Raw genomic sequence first — 24,338 nt, 5'->3', positions numbered from 1 at the left:
GCTGACGACAGCATTCCCAGAATACATTAGAGAAATCATGAAAACGAGGATATCGCGAGGGGTCTGGAGAGCAGTTTATAAATTTTAAGCGTTATTTTCAGTTGTTTTTATGGTACCCTATTCATTTGACTTCCAAAACTTGTTTTTTCTGGGAAAAATATCGGAAAATAATATAATTGAGGTAAAATTAAAATGTTATAACCAAAGTAGGTCACTGCGGTGAAATCCTCAAGAAGGCGATGTTGAATTACTTAAATTTCGCCACAATTAAAGTTGTGTGTCCTTGTGGCCTAATGGATAAGGCGTCGCCCTCCGGACTCGAGCACTCGAGGATAGGCGAAGATTGAGGGTTCGAGTCCCTTCAAGGACGTTTTTTATTTTCTTTTTTCTTCAAAATTTTCTTTTTTATTCTTTTTACAATTTAAAATACAATAACTCTCTCAAAAAATTGAATAAAGAGGCTAAAAAATTTTTAGGGCCAATCAGGAGCATATACCCAGTCCCCAGGGTGACAGTGTCAGTTAGCTAGTTTTAATACATTTGTAACCCTATAACCCAAAGACATTGATTGCAAGGAAGAAGCAATGATTCAGACTATTATTGTTAAAGAAAGAAAGAAATGACCCCAAGGAAATCTGGGGTAGGAGGCAGTCAACATGAAGTTTCTTTTGATTGGTTAACAGTTGTTTAAACCTGACCATTTTACTATCAAACCCCACAACATTGAAAGGAAAAAATTCTGCTTAAAGCAAACTGCACCATATGCAAGCAGTAGCAGTGGTTTCTCTTTTTTTATGGCCAAAGAATAAGGCTTGTGTTAGGGAAAATGGTTTTAACTCTGGCTTTTTTAATCACTTGTATAAAGTAGTGCTTATTAGCACCTTTGCATGAGCTTGATAGGAGAACGAGCTAGTTAGGGTTAAATACCTATTAGCACTGCCTAGTCAAGACAACATCTTTGCAGGGTGCTTCGCATAGGACATCATGTCCTGTTCACATCCTTCCCACTGGAATTCCTTCGTCACCTTTACATTTACTTGTGTCCAGCAAAACTGCAGTTATAGCTTTTAGTAATAGAAAATTGAGAATCGCCAATTGAAAGTAATATTTTTTTAAAATCACTGTGTTGCAACATGTTAACAAAAACCGAGCCTGGCAGATTTTTAAATCATGACAATATATCCAGCCACTAATTAATAATTATTATTTTCTTGTTAGGATGAGAGAAGATGGGACACAAGGTTGGATTGAGGCATGTGAGGTATCATGGGAAGGGGTGTTAGAAAAATCTATCTTCCCTTTGGCCCTTCACATGACACCCTGGTATGGCATTCTTCAATCCACTCTCATGTCCAAATTGACATGACACCCCTAAGCCCACATGCCTCAGTGCACTTGAGTGCAGTCTTATCTTGTTGTCCCACAGCAAATAAATACTGGTAGCAACTGGGTACAAGTTTGGCTGGATCTGGAGATGAGAAACAAAATCCTTTCACTGCTCTTAGGTCGCTGACCAATTTTATACAATATGCATGGCCAAAGCTTGGTCCCAACTAAACTCCCATAATGGAACATGACTTACTTTCTATATTTGTTGACATCCCAATGATGTTGACATGTAGAAAAGTAATCACATTCCCCTTCAACTGGGATGTTGTTTCTACCCAACAAATTAATATTTAAGTTTCAGATGTGCACATTCAACTACTGCTAAGTAAGTGAACTATATCAAATTTCCAAGATGATCACCACAACTATCTTGAAAGATGCCATTTTCTTTGCACAAAGAAATCAATTTTCCATTTTGTGTACAAATAAGTTTAAAAATAATTAATATTATTGCTCATTAAATCACATTTCCATTAAAATAGGAGCAAATGAAACTTCTCTATATTATTTCAATGATGGTTAATACTCTGAAATAAATTAAGCGTTACTAATAAAAATTTTTTGATAAATTAATAATTATTAACCAAAGTGGAGATGGATAGTAATGCAGAGTGACCAAATAAAATATTGATTACTATACACCAACACTGAGCTGAATACATGTTTTAGTATATACCAAACAGTTTAATAAGCATACCCAGACTAGTCACTTTATTTTTGACAAATCAGCTAGAAAGCACACAAAGCCAAAGACAATGCCAGCTGGTGAACAGAAACTAATGACACTACCAACTTGTTTAGTATGTACTAATTGCCATTGATATTATTGTTTGCAGCTTGCTGATCTCAAATCAAATCAAATATAAGTTTAATGTAACGTTGTCGGCGCCACGTTGGGGTACAGTAACTTCAACAAGAAGTTTCTTGTTACCTTCCTTTGCTATGCTACACCAACATGGCCGCCACACCATTGTCACCTGAATCTCTACGGATTGGTTGCAAATATTCCACTGGTTTTAATTTGACATTTGTTTGGAAATAATTCTACTATTCATGTCTTCTCAATGTGTACTGTTGAATTATTCCCTTGTAAAAATTTGAAAAGCACATTTTTCAAATATTTTAATCAGGACTTTCCACTCAGAAAAGATAAATTCCAGTACATAAAATCAATTAACAACAGATAACCAAGACAGAACTGAATCACCTTCTAAAACCGAGACAAAACTAAAGTGTAAATAAAGGAAAAATCTTCACTGATTGCCTATTTCACTGGAGTTTAACAATATTAGTAGACAAACGTCCCTTGAACAACCCATTGTTGGAGTACAAATTATTCTTAAGATGACTTGCTCAAGGAGTTTCTTAATTCTACAGTTTGGACATAGGACTACTATTCAAATAGCGGTACATAAATAACCTTGACCAGTTGCTGCTTTTACAATGATCTGCCAGGAAAATCCCTACTTTAAAAATTAATTAATTCACGGATGTTCTGTTCAAACTTTGTACCAATATGCCTTGCTCCAGTGAATTTCACATGCCCTGTCTTGATCAAGTGTGCAAAGCTGGAACAGCTCGAGCCATACATGAAGCCACCACCACCAGCCAGAGGTCCAAGCTTAAGAGGATCACACCCCAAGTCATTGAATGCATTAGGACCACTCTGCACACAGCGACACTGCCTGAAATCTGCCCCCGAGATATCGGCACCAGAGAAATCTACCACAACATGACTGGCAAACTCACAACCATAGAAACAAGTGTTTACCAAACAAGTGTCCACAAAAGACACATTGTGTGCAAAGGTGGTATGGGCAAATGAGAGACCAGAGAGGTTCTTTCCACTGAAATCCAGATTGTTCTTGGTCATGTTGTGAAAAACAAAATCTGCTGTTTTATGTCGGCCGCTTCCAGTTCCTAAATCTAGCCCTGGAGGTGTGCGAGGAACAGGTGTTTGCCGAGTCAGAGTTGCAACCATGTCATCGATCTCAGACTGGGTAAAGTCAGGTGCTGGGGGAGGGGGGTCTAATATATTTTCAATACCAGCCACCAGACCACTGAGTTGGTAATACTCTGCTTCATTGGCTATCTCCCTGAGAGAAAGTTCGTCCTGGGGAAGCATTTCCCCGCGAAAGCCATCGCGAAGGTAATTTAAAATATGGCGAAAATGCGTTCCGTCCCTGTCCACAAAGTAACTCTCGTCAGCTTCTTGCACAAGATTGTGCCTGCCGGAAAACATGGTGGCCAACATAGAGTCGGGATCTCGCCTCAGAGTTTGAAGAGAGGTCGTGAAACGGTGACCTCCTATGTTCAGATGAACTTTCGAAGACTGAAACTCTTGAACTTCACGCATTCGTTTCTTCTCGCTTTCTATCCTTAGTCTTGTTTCATCGAGGTCCTTAAACTGTTCTTGGATCGAAATTTCGTGTTGTTGTCGTTTGGCCTCCATTTCTTTTTTAAATGTTTCGCGATCTCTTTCTAGTTTCCCACTCATTTCCGCCAGCTCTCTTTCGCGTCGTTCAAAACTTGCCAGGAGATCGTTTAATTTGCCATGAATTTCATGGCTCCAGGCTCGATTTTCTGACATAATCTTGATTGTCTTCGTCAGGCAGCTTCTTTCAAAAAATATGAAAGAAACGATACTCAGTAATACTGCGGGCTCAGGCTGGTACCAGAAACTGAATTATCGTGGCTTTTCAAAAGGGTCGGCATTAGATAACATAGGGTGAGGCGGTCCCGACTGATCGGAATTTTCCGATCGTCCTTGTGACGTCATCGTCCGACTGCTTTCACGAAATAAACAAATATGGCGCTGAAGTGCTTTATTATCCTTTGCATTGTGTGATAAATTTGCCGCCGGCCAGCTCTGTTGGGACAACTATTCCTCAGTTTACACACTGAAGGACTGACAAAGCAGATTTTTTCGAGGAGTGGATGAATGTTTACATGCCTTTACCATTTTATCTTTGCCCACCGCTTCACTCGATGTTACTTCTTTGTACTGTTGCAGAGGACACTACATAACATAGGGTGAGGAGGATCCGAGCCCAACTGGATCCAGTCTTCGTTTGGAAAAGTATTCCTCATTAATTATTTGACTCAAAAGCAGTTCTTTCGATGAATACATGAATTTTCAACAACCTATGTTGAAGTGTATAAAAATATATTTATTTATATTTTTTTAATGGGAGGACTAGCTTCTTTGTAAAAGCCCGAAAGGTAAATGCTTTAGTCCTCCTCCCTGTTGTAATGTTAAAAGTAACTATATTGGACAATATTTTGCTATCTTTAATCATGGGAAATAAAATAAAGTCTGTGATTTCCTTTCCTGTAATCTAGGCACAGTGTTATAGTTTGAAAATCAATCGACCACATTGCAACCATTGATGTCTCAATATTGGTGCCTGTTTTTATTTTAAAAAAAATTGTTTGAATTTCGGACATGATACCAAGACCAGAAAGGGCATGCATGTGATCATGAAAGACTACAAACTGCAATTTTATAGGAATTATGTCTCTGGTGTGTACCCAGCAACAAATAGCATCTATGGTGACATTTGCATTTACAACTATGCAATTGTTGTATCCAGACTTCTGAAATAATCCAACCACATTAACAATTTGAGTAAACCTAATCAGAAGTTTTCCCCTTTTTTTTTCAACCATTTGATCCTTTCATCAGCCTCTCCAGGGCATGGCAATGGGAAGGGGGCGAGGGGGCTGGGGTAGATTTCTTGTAAGGGGCATTCTCCTGGGGTTGAATTTGTAAAGTCACCAAACATTCTAAATAACAAAAGAGCACTGTCCAGAGTGAAGTTCCTAATTTTCACTAACACGTTTTCTTCTAATTGAAGTTTTGTGTATGTGAGGAACTCCATAATTCAAAAAAAGGATCACAACATGTTAAGTTAAAGGAAGGATTGTGTTGTTATTGTTGTAAGAAGTGTCTCAGTGTCATCCTGTGGATTCTAAATCCATTGATTTTCTTTTTTAATTATTATTATTCCAAAGGTTAGATCCCCACATTTGCAGCAATTGACAGGACTCAGCAGAACTGTATTATGGGGGCAAAAGTTAACCAAAAATTAATAAATATTAACTCACCATGATTTCCAAAGTTACCAGTACCCTTGTAACAGGAAAACTTTACAGTATTTTTCGTTTCAAAACTTGAAAATTATTAGCTTTGCGACCTGATCCATAGAAGAAACGTAGCAGGTTCTTTTGGGAATTTGTTCGCAAGGAGCAAAGTCATCATAATTTTCTTCCATTATCAAGACGCGAGCTACGCAAAGGTAAATTACAACTCAAATCTCCCGCCAGATTTTCCCGGGTTCCCGCTAATATAGGCAGTTCAGCGGAAGAAGGGAGTTATTGCTACTCTTCCCAAATATCGGTCAAAGAACACAAAAAAAGCGCACGCGTTGTGTTTGACATTATCGCGCTTTATTTGACCTGCAACGAAAAATCACTTGTTGTTTATGATTCATTTCTGCAAATGCCACTACACGTCACCCTCACCCTATTATGTAGTGCAAAAACAGTACAAAGAAGTATTAAACAGTACTTTCGTGAAAGATGTAAACAGTTTCATCAGGTGTTGAAAATTCATATAACAGCATATGTTCATGTATTCATCGAAAGAACTGCTTTTGAGTCAAATAATTAATGAGGAATACTTTTCCAAACGAAGACTGGATCCAGTTGGGCTCGGATCCTCCTCACCCTATGTTATGTAGTGTCCTCTGCAACAGTACAAAGAAGTAACATCGAGTGAAGCGGTGGGCAAAGATAAAATGGTAAAGGCATGTAAACATTCATCCGCTCCTCGAAAAAATCTGCTTTGTCAGTCCTTCAGTGTGTAAACTGAGGAATAGTTGTCCCAACAGAGCTGGCCGGCGGCAAATTTATCACACAATGCAAAGGATAATAAAGCACTTCAGCGCCATATTTGTTTATTTCGTGAAAGCAGTCGGACGATGACGTCACAAGGACGATCGGAAAATTCCGATCAGTCGGGACCGCCTCACCCTATGTTATCTAATGCCGACCTTTCAAAAGCTGCGAGTAGAGCAGGGAACAGTCTTCCTTTAATAGGCAGTGGTCGTGCACTCCTGCTAATTGGGCAATAATATAAACAATCGGTAATTATTCTGATAATTATCGATGGTACAGTGCTCTCACTCACTCGGCTGAGCGCGCAACGTTTAGAATTTGGGAAACTCCTTGTTTTAGGGGGATTGGGGTGGGGGTGGGGGTGGGGAGGGGGGGCAGAGGATTTTAGCAAGTTACAACAAGGCCAAAAAAACCCGGTACATTTCCTGTGAACAATCAAATGGTCAACCTAGGGAGCGAGTCAAATGGTCTGATATGAAGAAACTTGAGTAAGTTGCCGGTTGGGAGACTGTTCAACCCAAACAGGTAAAAAAGTACAGGTTCGTTTTTGTGCACCTGAATCTTTACTCTTTTTTAAAGTTGCACCAGCGAATTGAAATGGTTTTATATCAGTCAAGTTAAAATCCACACCGTTTCTGACCACTCGCAACTAAGTCTATTATGGAAAGCAAGAAAAAAGCAAGGAGGAGTAAGAGTAGCCTGCGAACACAGACGTATTTCGACTATTTCCGGCTGTCTCTTCAACCTCGTTCCCAGGGTCTCTCTTCTTCCCGCCCCAGCGAAGAAGAGAGACCCTGGGAACGAGGTTGCTGTCTCTTCCGGCGGAGAGAAGCGGCAGCCGGAAATACGTCTGTGTTTGCAGACTAGGGACAAAAAGAATGACTTTAATCTGATTAAAAAACCGTGTGTAAAAAAAAAACAAACAAACAAAAAAACAACAATAAGAGACAAGGGAAGATGATTGGCAAGCTACTTTTCCCTCAAAATTTCTCTGCACTCCTCAGTGGACTAATAACCTCTACTGTAAAATAACACTAGTGTTTTGAAATGGTATATTTGTTGAACATCTATCTCGGCTGGGGGCCAGGGGGTACTCCCATGTATAAGCTATATGGGTATGTACTGCTGTGAACAGTACGGTTTTCAACCAGTTTAGTCTGGGATAGAGTATAGAAATCAGAGAGTTTTGGTCTAGAATAGGGCATCATTTTCAGGCAAACTGATCAATTGAAGAGGTGCCTGGAGAAAAGCCTTAAGTGACTTCTCATAAATTGCTAGATTCTCCTTCCAAATTGCAATTTATTCACCTGTGAAACAAAAGGAGAATTTGTTCTTACATCAACAGTCACTTCGGGCCTTATTCCACGCACCCCTTCAAATTTGCTAGCCTAGGTTTCCCAGTAATTGACACCCCAGAAACGTGTTTCAGTTGTTGTCATACACGTAGAAGTTCTTGTTTTGCCCGGGATAAAACAACACAAACATAAATCAGTACAAATCCAACCTAAGTAAACACACAGTTCTTTTCCGAATCAAATGATTTATTATAGTCACTCGTTGTATTATAGTCACTTTTGTATGTTTTCATGTTGTACAGCTATAAAACAAACTAAGCAAGGACAATTAACTGTTGAAATCTGAAAAACAAAATTGGGGATAACCGCACATTTTCAAGTGCCATACATAAGCTTATTTACAGCTTTTTAGAATTATTATTGGTTAACAATTGTTGCTGGAAACTGCATGGTTACTCCTAATTTTCTTCTTAGATCCCGCAGTAACCCTTTTTTTAACCTCTACTTTTGTTTTCCGCAAAGCCATAAGCAATGCAAAAATTAGGAAGTACTATCCCTAACAATCTATACACGAAGGGGTAAAATTGAAGAACAGCTCCTAAAAGACTCTGTGGACTGTCCCAGAGAGATTACCGGGAGGATTAATAAACTAAAAGAAAGAAATAAGTCTTAAAATCAGATCAACGACCAGAGAGCTTGCAAAGTCCATCTGTTGGTCATCTGTGGGCCGTTTGTCAGCTGACAGGTTTATTGCGGAGCTGTTCTTCAATTTTACCCACAATGTAGTTTACTACAGATCTCCCTGTGGCTCAACAGTTAGAGCAACGATACTCTGTCTGCTGGAGTGAGGAAGGTCACCCGATGAACTCCATATTAACATTCAAGTGCTAAGAGTCTCATGTTTTAGTACTCTTACAAATTCCTTTTTCCTTATTCCGTATTCCTTCAATGCAGTATTTCTCAGATTAGCAACTCCTAGTTTTATTTAATGACCTTAGCCCAGATGTTCAAGGCACCATTGGGCTAACCCACAATTAGTGCAAACTTTGATTCCAGTTTAACCACCACCTAGTCAAAAATTTTTGATTATCACACAAAGGACTCCAAAGGACCATTCTGTGATGACTCAAATTATTGTAGAGGAGAATGCCAATGCAGATGCAGCAGGTGTCGATCAAATAACCGTCAGCTGTCAATCACAGCTTGTGGATAACTTGGATGATGGGTCGTCATTGTCTCAATTTTACTTTTGATGTTACTTGCAGAACAATAATCTTCACTTTCTTGCTATTCACATCTTTGAGCGAGTGAGCCAGAAGAATTCCTGTCCAAACAGAAAAAAAACACTTAACCATTAACACTGATCAAAACTTCATTTCCTCTTACTCATTACCTGTGCATTGCCAGGAATACTAATGACAAAATTGCATTACCATGCTCACCAAAAATGTAACCAACAAAAGTTTAGTATGCACTTGCAGTGAGAATTTGATTTTTTTGGTTGGATGGCGTCATCTCTGTTCTCTGATGCAGAAGATTAAAAAAAATCAAGTGTTTAGATGTATTGTACCTGTGGTTTTCTATCTGCATAAGGACTGATCATAGCATTAATCAACACTGGTTTCTTGACCTTGCTTGTCTCCTCAAATGCGCTCTTCAGCGCTGTTCTCAGTTCAGCTGGTGTTTCCACAAAGTAACCTTTCCCTCCAAATGCCTCGATGATTCGCTCATATCGTGTCTTTGGTTGGAGAGCAGTGGGTGGAGCCCTGAAAAAAGTTAAAACAAAATATTTCAGAGGTACTGTACCAACCCAAATTGGCTAAAAGGCCCATTTAAACGGTTTCAACATTTGCCCAGCATTCTTTCAACAAAAGTTGAACGGATGTTGGGCAAATGTTGTATGAACGAAGTGTTCAAACAGTTTCAACACCATTCAACATTTTCAAGAACAAAGAAAATGTTGAATTGATGTTGAGTGAAAGTTTAAACCAGCTTCAATTTGATTCAAACACACTTCCAACAAGCTGTCGACATTGTTTTATGCTTTCAACAATGTTGAACGACCTGTTCAAATGCACCCAACACTTGGTTCAACAACGGTGTTGAACGCATGTTGAAACTGTTAAACAGGCCTTAAGCGTCCACCCTCATTTGACCTGTTCTTAATCCAGAGCTATTCCCTTAAATATATTGGTTTGGCCCAATGCCAATGAAAAAACTTTTAAACAATTTGCAAGAGAATGGAGAACAGAACGTGGATGAGAAATCTTTAGACAGCTTCTCCAAGGAATGTCTCAACAAACAACTGCCATGATTTATCACTGATTCAAAGAATATTGCATAGTAATATAATAATTGTAGTAATTTATTACCCTCTTGCAGGATCCACTCCAAATTCACTCCAACCCTCCTCATCCACGCCACTGTATATGCCATTGTTGTTAACAATCATGAAAATTATTGGCAGATTGTACCTGAGCATAAACAAAAATTATGCAAACTTAATTCAATGTGTTCCAATTAAACTGAAAAAAAAAATCATTTTGCCTTAATAAGGTGCCACAGTATTTAGCATGGCAGTGCTTGTAAACAACTGTTAAATACAGTTATCAGTGGTTTGAAGTCCAAACAAAGCAGCTGGGTTATTCTGCATCATACTGCATGAACATTTTGCCTTATTTGTATGCCTTTTTTAAACATTACAGGCATGCTCAACTGTAAAAACAACTACTGGGGACACTGTAAAGGGGAGAGACAAACACTACAAATGTGACAAACAATTGATACTTTCAAAACTCTCAACATGTTGATGTGCAAGAGTGGACACCTTTTCTAGATGTTTTTCAACCACTATGAAATGGGTAAAACAAATGGTGGGGAAAGCATCTGCTCTTATAGGCTACCAACAGGTCGATAAGACCAATTTGGCTATTAGTTACATAGCATAACCATGAACAGTGAGACAAGTGTAAGTGTTGGACCTCTTGATAATATGTCCGATGCCCTAAATGCTACTCCATGCTGCCTACCAAATAATTACTTCTAAATAAAGAAATAGTAACATTAAGATGCTACCTTGTGCTTGGCAACTAAAGGGTTGAGTTGGCACATCCATTTAAGGTCTGCCAACAAGTCAAATGACTTGATAACGATGACATTATCACGACATAAATTGTATAAATGCCTAGAAAAAACTACAGTGTTGGGCATTTTGTAAATAACACAAGAACCAACATGCAATAATATCACCTAAATGGAAAAACAAACTAAAGCTATGTACCTTTACATTACAAGTCATGCAAATTGTAAAATGATACAAGGGTTTCATTAAGATTTTGAACAGGTGGGCAAAAGTTAGTACACCGGGGCTGGATAGTTAACTTGGATATGTTCTTTAATTTATGAAAAGAGACAGCCGTGATGTTAAAAGCAGCTGGGCAAAGCCATAACGATAATGATAATGATACTCTATTTAACGTGGGATTTACGCTTAGCTTAATCGCTAGTTTATAGGTAATCCACGGCCAAGTATATACTAAAAACTAGAAACTAAAAAATGAACAACAACTCATGGTATAAAAAATGTAAAAGCTAAGAACTAAGAATCAGATGAAAAAAATATTCCCAAGCAATCGGATTTTGTTCTTCACTTCATTATTGCCGGCTTTAATTCTAATATCATTTGTTAGCTCGTTCCGTATCTTTGCGGCAAAATATCTCCATGATTTGAGACCATATTTAGTTGCGTTAACTTTTGGCAGAGAAAGGATAATTTATACTCATGTCGAAGATCATACTTGGTCGAGCGTAAGGTGATAAGATCTCTAATTGCAGGTGGAGCTTTGTTCGATATGCTATTGTTAATAGTCAATAGCATGTCTTGGATTCTTCGAGTTTCCATGGATGGGAGTCTGATTCTTTGCAAGAGATCTTACTTTTGTGCCATGTTCACAGACGGTCATGTTGCTTGGCCCCTGGCCATTAATCAAACCCCTGAATACTACTGTTAGTACTAATAAAATAATAATGCTGATGCTATACAGAGTGCACGACAAACCTGCAAGCAGTTTCGAGGTCCATTCCTGAAAATCCAAATGCACTGTCACCTTGGACACACACCACCCTCCTGGGGGGACCAGCACCTTCCGCTTGACTTTCAGCAAGTAACGCAGCAGCTATAGCAAAACCAGTTCCAACTCCCATTGTGCCAAATGTGCCTGCATCTAGCCTGGAAAAAATCGAGCAGCTAAGTAAATCAACCAAAAGGAAGAGTACTTTCTCCTCCGATTAATAATTTAAAAGGCAAACATGATTGCAAATATTGCTTTGAAGAAAAGGAACTGCTCAGAGATACAATTTTGTAAGTACAGGTACAAAGGGAACTAAAAAAAAGAAGGAATCACTCTACTTCACATTTTTCTTTCCTTAAAATTCTTATTATCACTCTGAAACATGCAAAGGAAGACGCCTCTTAGTTCCAAAGTTTAAGAGAGATCTTAGCTAACAGCTATCACAAAAATAGAGTTTGCTCCAATATATTTAAGCCAACAAATACTCCACACTCAAAAAAAGAGACAAGGTCCAAACTTGTTTAATAATCCAAGGCAAACCATGCAGTTTTCAACAGTTTCACAGGTGGGTGTGCTGTCGACAAGCCAAGATGAACAAATTGCATTATGTAATAAAAATGAGGCATATGCATACCTTTTCCTTGGGAGGTGATTTGGGATCATTGTTCTTCCAATGTCCATTGTGTTAGCTCCTTCATTTACCACTACACAGTCATGTGGTAAATACTTTTTGAGCTGAAAGAGTTTAAAAAGCAAGTCATAACTTACATGTATACAATAGCTCTTTCGCCCATCCTATAGATTGAACAAGTCAGATGGATCATCAGGGATTGCACCCATCTCTTTTACATATTTGTACATTTCTCTAGATGAAGGAGTGAGGTACTTTAACCCTTTAACCCCTAATATCAAAGAACAAATTCTCCTATCTTGCTCCCATACTTTCCTTACAAAAGTACTGGAGAGAACTTATTAAAATGTCAAGAAAATTCACCTTGGGTGATCATAATTTATCCTCAATTCTCATGGCCTCAGGGGTTGAATAAGCATTGATATTACAAGAAAAACATTGATACTGATCACTGTTAGGGCTTAAAGGGTTAAGGGAACTTAAGCACAGATTATTGACGGTGACTGGAAGTTAAAGCAGTATGCTCTTTTCAACCCTTTAACCCCTAATATGAAAGAAAATTTTCCTATCTTGTTCCCATACTTTTCTTATAAAGGAGCTGGGGAGAAGGTAAAGTTCACCTTGGGTAATCATATCCTTAATTCGCATGACCTCAGGCATTGAATAAGCATTGATATTACAAGGAGAAATTTGATACTGATCACTGTTAGGGCTTAAAGGGTTAATAGCTTGTTTTTGTTCTCATCAAGGATTGGGAAACTTTTGTTTCAATTGATTTCCAGAACACATCAAAGGGAAAGCATGCATTTAACTTTGGGTTGGCATCTGTGGCCCATGAACATCTATCTGCGCTTCCCCCTATTCAACAGCACTCTTTATCTATGTTGTATCTACAATATGCATTTAGCCTCTGTGCAATTAATGTTGCTGATGTACAGGTACCAGCAAAACATTGGAAAACCTGGGAACACGCCACACGTAACTCTACAAAGGACTAGCACCCAGCTACATCACAAAACAGTTTATCAGGAATTAACCACTGCAAAACATGATACAAGACTTTAATACAGACTTTGCTATTACTTCCCTTGATCTGATATATGGTTTAAAATAATTTTATTTTAACGATTATCAATGTGGTCAATGCACTTGTTATTTCCAGGTGGTCTGAGCTACACTGTAGCAGGTTTAGCACTACACTGACAGGGATATTATTATTCATTTCAATCAGTATATAATTCAAAGTCTAACCTGTCCATAGACTTGATAGTAATTCATTGGCACTGATGATTCATTAGCAAGTTCCTAATAAAGAACAAGAAAATTAGGTCACAATAATTGTGTGGGTCATTCAGTCAATAACTTCCATTGACTTAATGACCTACACCCAAACACATTAACACACAAAATTATGCTATTTTTGGCCTCTTGGGTGCCAGGTTGGCTTTTTTGCTAGTAGGCATTTAAAAAAAAAGTGACCAAAAATAAATTGATATCAAATGATTTGAAATCTCAACAACAAATATTGCAAAATTAATAGGAAACTTGCTAGATTAACAAGGTAAAAGACAATTTTGAAATCTGAGGGACACACATATACAGTTGAAGTAGAAATTATGTATATAGAAATTATACAAATTACATTTGTCAGTTTCCTCTATAGTCCAGGTCCAGAGAGAAATATATTGTAAGTGTTGCTTACACGACAGACAAAAAATGGTGTGGACCCATTAAAAAGTGGTACCGTACCCATAATTTTTGTAAAGAAATACTGGTGCTGTTTTGGGTACATGGGCGCTCCCTATAATTACCTTTGAACAAATATATACAACTAGGGTTTATCACTATTTACTAGCTTTTATAGTAGTCTTCCCATAAGGAACCAATATATCATTAATAACAAACAGCTGCAAATAATTATAAAGATGGCAAGACTCCCCTGACAGTTTAAATGCTAAAAATAAAAATTATATATTGATTTGTACATGTATACAGTTAAAGTACACACCCCAGGCCCAGCACTATCAAAAAACACCACAATGAGGTGTCTGCCTTGCAGAGTGTTAGATATAGATAGAGGAATGAAATTCACCTAGAACCACTCAAATTGAGGGTGTTTGTGACCCTGCTTTGAGTACGTACCTCATTTCTTTTCTTGTTAGCTTCTGATTTTTCCATCAATTGCTTTCTCCAGGAAGGTTCACCACAAAGACTTGTGGGCATTTCCCCAAAGGTCCTAATCACCGATGAATTTAGCTGAAAAAAGAAAAACTTAATACAGTCCATAGAAAGGACACTGAAATTACTGAAGTTGTTTGAGCCAGGTTAGGGATCTGTATGTTAAGATACAGTCACTATAAAGTCATTTAAAGTCCATAGATGTAAAGCTCTGAGTTTGTAGATGAAATCTTCAGTGAAATAGCCACTTAAAGCACTTATAGTCTTGTGTGGTGCTGTTACCTATGCTACACAACAGGGTTTTGGTGTTTGATTTATTAGTGAAATTCTTACTGTATGTAAGTGTGTACAGTGTTATATACTCTTGAAAATGAAAGCTTCTGAGCAGTTCTTTACTGTGATACTTCCTATTGCGCTATTCAAGGATGTTCTAAATTTTGAGTCTGTGGATAAAATCATCAAAAGTGACAATTCAACTGAAAGCGAAAGGGACTGCAATATTTTACTCTGTAGACTGTATGTCAGACCACCTGTTCGGTAACACTCCTTAGATCTCCTAACAGTGCAACCTCGGCAGGTACATTGTTTTCCATTTCCTCAGCATGAAGATCAATCTGCAAAAAAAATTTGTTAAAAAAGTTTATAAATTCAATCATAAAAAACGTACTAAGGACAGTAAAGAGAATAAGCGTGTTGATATTGGGGCTTAAAAATTATGGCTAAACTACAGTCAAATTCTCAGCCAGTAAAAAGTCAATATGCAATCAAGTTTAAACTAATTAACCTGTATGATCTTGACATCAGCCTTGAATCTTGGAGGTTTTCCAAAATGAAGAATCCAGTTTAATCTTGCTCCAAACAGAAAAATTACATCAGCTTGAGATAATGCCCTGATGAAGAAAAGTGAATTTTACAAGTAACCAATGCCTCTTATTATTTTCACGACAAGTACTCGCCCATTTAATGGCACCAGTTACTTCTTACCGGTATATTGTCTATTGCAAACATTTGAGTGTGAAATAGGCTGCTAAAGTATATATATTAACTAATAGTCGCCAATAAAATTGATGTATTGTACACTAAGAAGATATAACGAAGAGACAAAATTCTCTGCTACTCCAAGTTTCGGAGTAACAGAGAATTTTGTCTCTTCGTTATATCTTCTTATTCAAAGCTCTACACTTAAAAAGTGTATTGAGCACTGTTTAACGGCTTTAGCCACTTTATTACACGTGAATTGTACACTATATGCCTTGGACTTATTTTCTGTTTTTTCTTTGTAAAATAATATCACTTACACATGAAAAATTGAAAGACTGTCTTATTGTCAAAAACCTTGAATCAGAGTTCATCATAAATATAACACTTATAACCTTGATCTGGCGGCAGCCACACACAAAGGATGCTCATCTGAAATCACTCCCTTCCCCATAGGTGTGGGTAGAAATGGTACATTGCATCTCTCAACAAATTCCTGAAGTGGTTTGTCAGCATGTGCATATGCAGCACCTACATGTGCAGCGTATAGAAAGAAATGAACCAATAATTTAAGGGGCAGTGTCACCTACAGTGTATAGTATTTTAAGTGCTACTTTGAATAGACAAGAGACATGTTTGCACCAATGACCAATGACTGTCAGCTGACAGTTGACCAGCAGTCAACCAACATGATGACAACCTCGATGGAGGTGGGCTGTTATTTTACTTATACCCAGTTTTGTTTTGTTTTGTTTTTTTAATTTCAATTCCACTTCATGAAGAGTTACAGAGAGATCGCTACAAACGTACATACAAGCTAAGAAAATACAATACACTACAAGACTTAGCTTAAAAAAATCTGATGGAAAAAAAAATTTGATTACAATTTACAATACCCAAAGTGCAGCTTACGTTTAATAGGCAAAAAGGTAGGTCTTAGTTCTATGGCATTTAAAGATTGATTTGTAATTTTGAATAATTTGTTTTTGCAGTTTTGGTAACAATAAGCCTTCAAGTGCACAGAAACTAGTATCCATATTTATCTCTAGCTGTAGATGCCCAAGATCTGGAAATGGATCCATTGTAACTTTAAAAAATGGCCAATTTTTTTAAAGGTCTTCCCGCGTATTTTGGAGAAATTGCTAGAACTGGTAAGCTAACAAAAAATGGTACTTCCAGCTCACAACAAGGAAACAGAACATTTTGCCGAGATGATAACTTTGGCAATGGAGTTTGTCTTTGCATGATTTCGCAGTTTTGTGGAGAACAAAGTTGTCTTTGGAGATTCTACAGTAAATACCCAAGGGAGTAAGAGTTACCAAAACAGTTATTTTAGGCTCAGAGGTCGCTGAGCAAAAAAAGAAACAATGCAGTCCTAGAAATACTCTTCAATACCTTTGCCAATTATTACAAGAGGTCTTCTTGCTTCACTAAGCACCCTGACTGCTTTATCCACAGCAGATGGATCAGCAAGACATTTGGGTGGAGCAGGTGAACAACGAATTAACCTGGAAATAAACATTGAATAAATATTTAGTTTGTGATTCTGATAGGGAAACTTAAAACATATCATGTATCTATTGAATACAGGTAGATTTCATTGAAGTCCTATGCACCTTCTCTAAAACATAAAGAATAACAGCTGTTCCAATATGCTTCGCTGATTAAATGTTTCATTCCTTTATATAAATTCTGTTAATATATACCTCTTACTAACCAAGCTCGAGGTCCATACTGTAAGTTACTGATCAAGTTTTTTCCCGTTGATTTATGGCCCAAGCGCGAAGCATGCAGGCCATAAATCAGTGGGAAAAAACAAGGAACCAACTTACAGTACGGACCGAGAAAACAAGGCTAAACTTTCAGTGAAATACAGCTGACAAAATTGACCAATCACACCTCGTGTAGTAACTGGGAGATACAATAAAGCATTCTACATATTAAATACATTCATGGTCCACCTTTTCACCTTGTCTTACAAGCAGCTACTTTCCCTGTTATCATATTCCCTGGAAGGTCCAAATAAGAAGCTCCTGGTCTGCCGTATATACTTGTTCGTACAGCCTATAAAATAGTCATTGAATAGGAAAATTTGCAGCCGTAGTATGAAAATTACTGCAACTAAATTAGTGTGTACACATAAATGTATGTGTTTCTTCCAATACATTTTTCCAAGCTCTGAATGAATCCTTTCCACTGTTCTATGTTTGGAATAATTTTCTTCAGATTGCCTAATACTATGAAGAAGGTAAAGTTGCAAGGCAAAGTGGTTAGAGAAACATGTTAAGCAGACTGGGTTTGGTCATCATATTTATTTTCACTGACATTTTTTTTTTCCGTTTGGAGGAGTCCATTAAAAAGCCCTGACTGTCCTCAGGGAGAAATTGTGAGTTAGCAGCATCAGTAAATTTTTTTGTGACCTGTAAAAGAACCTACCAAATGTATTGACTGGTGCGGAGCACACTTTTCAAACATAATTTTTGTGAAAACTATTATGAATACGAAGAATCAGTCACTCAAAATAGTATTTCTGTCAGTAAAAATTGACATCAACATGCAATTTTTCGTGAGGTTCCCAGAAGTGCTCTAGCATTCAGGCGACAAAGTCTGCCTCGAAGCGTAATTTCTTCATTGTGAACTCTTGAATTTCCACTGAACATTCAAACTGTCTAGTACTCCTGACAAGTTTGTCCTTCGATTTAACATTTCAAAGAGGTTTGTTTTCTTTCTGAAAAAGGCACGTTTGGAGTCTTGAAAATTTACTCTTGAACAATACACCCACCATTTTGATTGAAATTTGATTTTTTATGCATAGGACAAAAGCCTTCCTTTCTAGACTCCACTAAGACCTAAACATATATGTGCAACCAGTGGATTCTGATTGGCCGGTCTTTCCTGAAGACAATTAGAACAAAAGAGGGCAAAAATATCCTTTGTGAGGAAGGTGAGGTGAGGGTTTTAATTCAGATTCAGTGAATAAATCAATAAGAAAACATTGCAATTTGTGACTACAATGAAGAAAAAGAAATTAAAAGAAAAAAAAAAAGGAATTCAACTGAAACCTCAATGCAGTCTGCCGCAGGCATCCGGCATAAATAAGAAGATAAAATTTTAACCAAGGATAAATTTGAACCACAACATACAGTATGTCATTGAGATTTTATGTTTTGGCTGGCCACACCTGCACTGAAATTAAAACTAAGTACCTTTTCATGTACAAACTAGTTATAGAACTTAAGAGGAAGATACCAAGTGATTTTCCAAAGGAAGAACAAACCAAAACCAGTTTCAGCCGCTGGGTTTCTTCACCTTTCACTTTTTGTACTTTAGAAATATCTCATTTGTGTTTAAATATTGCATTATATAGTAGTTGAGGTTTTTTTGCAGTCTACAGAAATGGGTGTAAATAATTGAAGGGGTGCCCAGAATAAGGCCGTAAGTGACTTTTGATGTACGGTCAAATTCTCCTTTTGCTTCACAAGTTAAATACAAGGCAATTTGGAAGGAGAATCTAGCAATTTATCAGACGTAACTTTAGTTAGTGCTTTTTTCCAGGTACCCCTTCAATCATTGTTATTGTTGTTCTTAAAAATGGCGATAGGGGAACATTGTATTCATCTTTTAAAACCTGTCACAGTGACAAACATTACTGTTATTGTTAGTGTTGCTTTATTTACCCTATGTGTATGAACTCCAGCTGATGAATAACATTTTATAAAGGTATGGCTTCAAAAGCTACTGTTTGAGGGTTAGCCCTTTATCTAACCAAAATTCAAACTTCAGAACAATTGTACAATGTACAAATTTTATCAACAAGCTACACATTTGAAATCGCTGTTTGTACCTTTTCAACGAAGAATGGTATCTGTCCTACACTGCTTGGCCGTGCAGAATATTTTGCATAGGGTCTTGCTGCCTCAACCTGGAGAATGTTGCAGAGACATTTACTACAAATTTTCTTATCAGAAAATGCACGACATCCCAACAGTAGATACCTCTATATTAGAGTTCACGTAAGAGAATGAGTACGAGTATGACTTTTGAATTTCGGTGCACCAAGTTCCTCAGAATTCTCACTCTTTCCTGTTACTAATACCAGCAGATAAGAAGACCATAGAAACAAACTTGGTCTGGAAAGTAAATTTAAGGAAGGAATTCATGGCCATGCACATGCAAAAACTCCAGCAAATCTGAGTTAAATCTGAAATGCACTATAGGCTGGTTATGCACCAAACCGTTTGGGCCAGTTATTTAAACAGAGTCTAACTTACGCTCCGGTTAATTTGAGATGGTTTAGCATTGACAAAAAGCTCTTTTATCAGAACAAATTGCTCCCTACCTGCCGATATTCCTGGAAGGCACCCATGCTTTCCTGATCGACATCACTCGAACCACCAATTACTAACAATGGCCTAAAGAAAGCAGGTTAAAGAACACTGTCACTCACATATTATGCAAAATACTCACTGTCTTAAGATGAAAATGAAGTGGCATATGTGATATATGAAACAGAAGGAAGAGTGTTTCATCTGAACAAGGTGCAGCAGAGTTTTTTTTAACCAACTTCAAGGTGTTTGGAAATCAGATGGAACATTCTTTTGAGTGTTTGTAGTTCTCAAACCATTAATAGGGAGCTTAAGCAGCGATGACAGCAACAACATCGTCACCCGAAAATATTATACCTTTATTTCATTTGTGCTATTTCGCGATTATTTCAACTCGCTCAACTTCTACAGAAACGGCAAACTAATCAGCAACCAAATTGGTAGGAGTGGCATTCAAGTTAAGAAAGAAAATGGAAAATTCACCGTCGCGTGTTCAGGTTCTCCAAAAAACCTAGAATTTGGTCATTTCATGTTGTTGTTTTGCAGAGGGCAGCAAAGAAATCTACCAAAATGTAAAACGCACGTGCAGAGCGATTGTTTTTGCTCATTAAACCTACTGTTTTGTGGTGTTGTTGTTGTCGTCGCCGTCCTCGTTGCTTAAGTTCCCCAATAATTCTAGGAGAAATTCAAAGCAAAAGTTACCACATATTATGATAGTTATGATGACATTTCCAAACCTCCTTCATGGAAACACTAACCAGCAGTTAACCATTGCATTTGCCATTCCTCCCAAAGCATGTAACAAACCTGGTCCTGAAACTACCAGGCAAACACCAGGTCTGTAACCAAAACAATCAACTGTTATTTTACACTCACGGGAGGTGTTTGGGAGAACGTTCTTTAACTATAGGAAACAAGGATCTAAACCTTACACAATATTTATTGGATGATTGAGAGAAATAAGGTTACAACACAACAAAAGAGGAATATGTAAACACTTCAACTTAGGGAAACTACTGTAAGTCTGATATCAGTGATAAATCTGATGACTGTAAAATTGACTGAGAAAATAGCTAATTGACTGACTGATTGACTGACTGATAAATGACAGACAGACAGCAAGACCGATAAACAAACCGAATTGACTGACTGACTAATGAATGGATGGAAATTGTTATATAAACAGACAGATCGGTATAAAACTGACCGACAGACAAACTACTTGATGGCTGTTTGGTTGGTTGGTTGATTGGTTCAGTGATTTATTAGCCACTATCATTACCTGTCTGACCAACTGAGCGACTTACTGGTTGACTGAGTAATTGCTTGATTGATTGATTGATTGATTGATTGATTGATTGATTGATTGATTGATTGATTGATTGATTGATTGACTGGCCAGTCACTATATAATTTACACTGGTTGATTCAGTTACCCTCCTCGATGACTGCCAAATTCATTGTTTCATTGTTTCCCTCTGTCATATTCCATTATCAGCAAGAAAGCAGGGATGAACATGACTATTATCTCCCACTTCCTTTTAAACTTACCGGCCAGTTAGGTAGCCAATAGCTGATGCTGCATAGCAAGCCTAATAAATACATAAATCACTTTATTTAAGTGTCAATGTATTTAGCACAGAGTACTACAGTCGAACCCATATATAACGACCCTGTATTAAGCGGCCACCCTCTATTAAGCAGCCAGTTTTCAAAGTCCCAATTTTTCGCTCATATAAACGCTGCATTTGTTACCTGTATTAGGCGGCCACCTCTATTAAGCAGCCGCGGCCACCCTGTAGCAGTCTTATGTTTGTCTTTCTTTGTTATTTTTACCTGTATTAAACGTGCCTTAAGCGGCCACCCTTGAATGAAAACTAAGCCACATGTTATTTTATGCGGTATTTTATTGTGTTTAAAATGCGATTCAGCATCACTATAAAGAAATAACAAGGACAAAGCTACTGTAAGCTGATACTCGGCCGTTTAATATCGTTAACGCATTTCAGATGTCCGCACTGTGCTGAAGTACAGTACCATATCAAGAACGCTAAAAAAAAGTTTGTTTTGAATATGCTTCACTCTCTAGCAAGAAATTCATCTTTAATTAGCTTGTTCTTCAGCCATGTGACATTGAACATTGAGCGTAACAACTATGAAATGACGGAATGAGATATTTTGTTGTGAACTGCATATAAGTCATAGAAATAGAGCACTGTATACCGTAGAAGAGTAGAGGACAATTTATATTTATTGCATAGTGCTTTTACACAATGTTACATATATTATACCATTAAGTTACAAGTTGGCACTGAACTTTGTTTAAAGTATTGATCACTTAAAAGAGTGTTAATTGTTCTATTGTTTCCTTGCATGAAGTGTTTTGTATGATACGTAATTAAAATTGACATTAGACGACGCCCAGTGAGTATTTTTAGTGATCCTGTATTAAAGGGGCAGTATCATGGGAGATATCATGATTTTTGGCCAAAATTCACTAAATTTAAACTTTGAACACTGTGTTAATTAATTTCTCAATCGCTAATTTAAAGAAATATTAATAGTGATTCTGAGACGAAAGGTTGAACCAAAATATAGTACAACCGGCGACTTTAGTGCTTTACAAGAGCGAAATTTGAAAACGTCCGCCAGACGTTTTCAAAATTGAACCTCTCTTTATCTCGGTCATCTGCCGGCGAAAATATCCGTGGATAGCTTCTTTGCATTCTGATAGTCTTTAATGGAATTTTGTCATTATATCTTGGCTGCTATCAACCGATTAAAGTCTTTCCGATTTTCAACGTGTTACTAAAAATAGCGTGATACTGTCCCTTTAAGCGGCCACCTGTATTAAGCGGCCAGTTCCTCAAGTCCCGAGGGTGGCCATTATATACAGGTTCGACTGTAATTGGGGACACTATCCAGATCAAATTTAGAATTATGTTGGTTTTTGAGGAGAGGGAAAAGCCGGAGTATCCGGAGAAAAACCGCTCGGAGCAAGGACGAGAACCAACAACAAACTCAACCCACATATGACACTGAGTCCAGGAATTGAACCCGGGCCACATTGTGGGAGGTGAGTGCTATGACCACTGCGCCATCCCTGCTCCCCTAGCTATTAAGAAACAAGTACCACAAGGAAAATACAATGAGATGTAAAGAATCAACCATAAGAGGACACAGAAAAAATCTGAGCCCCCAGATGGGATTCGAACCCAAGACCCTCCATGTTCTAGTAACATAAGTACCACAAGACAGCAAAAATCTAGTAAAGGTAACTGCGTTATAAAGTAGTGCAATGCTTTACACAACTTGTCTCACAACAGTATAGTGAGACGAGTTGTATAAGACTCTGAAAAGAATAAAACACCTAATTATAGGGAATTAACTGGAAAGATTTAATAATTTAATAATAATTTTTAATTATATAGCGCCCTTTAACATTAGAATGATCAAACGCACTTTACAATCCAAAGATTTCCACACAACTGAAATTCAAACCCCCAATATTAATTATACATGCACCCCTGTGGTACTAACCACTTTTCCACAAACGGCAAGCGTGAAATTATGGAGTTTGAGTCGGAAAAGGTATACATAATTAAAGTATGTAGCTCTGCAGAAATCTTGCCTACTAACGATCTATAAAATTAACCTGAATTCAAAAACATTGAATTCTAGCCCCTAAAGTTAAGGACTTCAGCATCCCAGGGATGTAGCATTTACTCACTTAATATTTTGAGAGAGAAGGAAGGAAATTTATCACAAAAATAAAATTGGGAAATGGTGATGGAGTCGTTGTCCAAACGCTTTGCATTGGTGCATACAAATTGCCTTACCGACTGTTCGTTTCGCATGCCGATGTATTTGATTCCTTCTGCTTGTGCAGCGCCGGCCACTTCAATAACTGGAATACCTACAACTCCAAACATATATTCAACACCTTGAGACTTCAAGGCAGAGGCCAAAAGTGACGCACCAGTCAGACAATCCTCATCGGCTACTTCTTCGACGTCCGCCATTTTGAATCTCAGGAGAGGTTTTGGGGGGTGGGGGGGGAGGGAGGGGGCCCACGCAAATGTCACGCAATTGTGACCCCGGGCTGCACTGCCGGTCACTGCCGCACTGCACTGCGCACATACAACTTTTGAGAGGGAACGGGTAGAAGAGATTCGCCGCCGGTCAGTCGAGATGGTTCACTTTTCAATCTGTACATGTGAGGTTTATAGCTTGAGTTCAAATGGGCTCACTTAAAATCTGACTCTGCGCTACAGAAGGATACCTCCAAATCAAATAAAGTAAATGAGCAAGCAGTAAGCGCACTGGAAAATCAAAGGGAGCCAAAAGTACCTAGCCTCCCTCGCAGAGGCTTTTTTGGCTCGACACGAAATCTTTCCTCTCCTTGCGTGACGAGCCAAAAGAGGGTCTGCGAAGGAGGCTAAGAATTGTAAAGACATTAAGAGGAAATCGTATCAACTGTTTTGGCATATTTATTTATTGGAAAAACATCAGGCCCCAGTTGTTCAAAGGCTGGATAACTTTATCCGTTGGATAAGGCACTCTTCAGCGTCTA

General features: G+C 37.9%; 2 protein-coding genes and 1 non-coding gene across 3 annotated transcripts; 1 reads left to right on the top strand and 2 right to left on the bottom strand.

Annotated features, from left to right (window-relative positions):
* The first annotated feature begins 279 nt into the window (after window positions 1-279).
* Window positions 280-370, top strand: Trnar-ccg (transfer RNA arginine (anticodon CCG)). Its single transcript is given in 2 exon segments — window positions 280-316; window positions 335-370. It is a non-coding gene; the product is annotated as a tRNA-Arg (tRNA).
* Window positions 371-2,240: 1,870 nt separating this feature from the next.
* Window positions 2,241-4,089, bottom strand: LOC146450758 (uncharacterized). Its single transcript, XM_085099975.1, has one exon. The coding sequence runs from the start codon at window positions 3,977-3,979 to the stop codon at window positions 2,858-2,860; it is 1,122 nt and encodes a 373-aa protein (XP_084956101.1). The 5' UTR covers window positions 3,980-4,089; the 3' UTR covers window positions 2,241-2,857.
* A 3,719-nt stretch (window positions 4,090-7,808) lies between these two features.
* LOC146450757 (2-hydroxyacyl-CoA lyase 1-like) lies at window positions 7,809-23,824 on the bottom strand. Its single transcript, XM_085099958.1, has 17 exons — window positions 23,605-23,824; window positions 21,317-21,357; window positions 20,524-20,604; window positions 19,780-19,852; window positions 19,285-19,362; window positions 17,410-17,504; window positions 16,836-16,948; window positions 15,836-15,971; window positions 15,247-15,352; window positions 14,993-15,076; window positions 14,427-14,540; window positions 13,536-13,589; window positions 12,288-12,388; window positions 11,641-11,811; window positions 9,956-10,057; window positions 9,154-9,349; window positions 7,809-8,907 (listed from the first exon to the last, which is right to left on the bottom strand). Exons 1-17 carry the CDS (start codon window positions 23,785-23,787, stop codon window positions 8,875-8,877), a joined length of 1,761 nt encoding a protein of 586 aa, XP_084956084.1. The 5' UTR covers window positions 23,788-23,824; the 3' UTR covers window positions 7,809-8,874.
* Window positions 23,825-24,338: the final 514 nt, after the last annotated feature.

This window comes from Pavona decussata, unplaced genomic scaffold, assembly GCF_977016875.1.
Source record: "Pavona decussata unplaced genomic scaffold, jaPavDecu1.1 SCAFFOLD_426, whole genome shotgun sequence".
In the NCBI taxonomy this organism is placed as follows: domain Eukaryota; kingdom Metazoa; phylum Cnidaria; class Anthozoa; order Scleractinia; family Agariciidae; genus Pavona; species Pavona decussata.
Note: the sequence above shows the minus strand (reverse complement) of the source record. Positions and strands in the feature narration are given on the sequence as shown.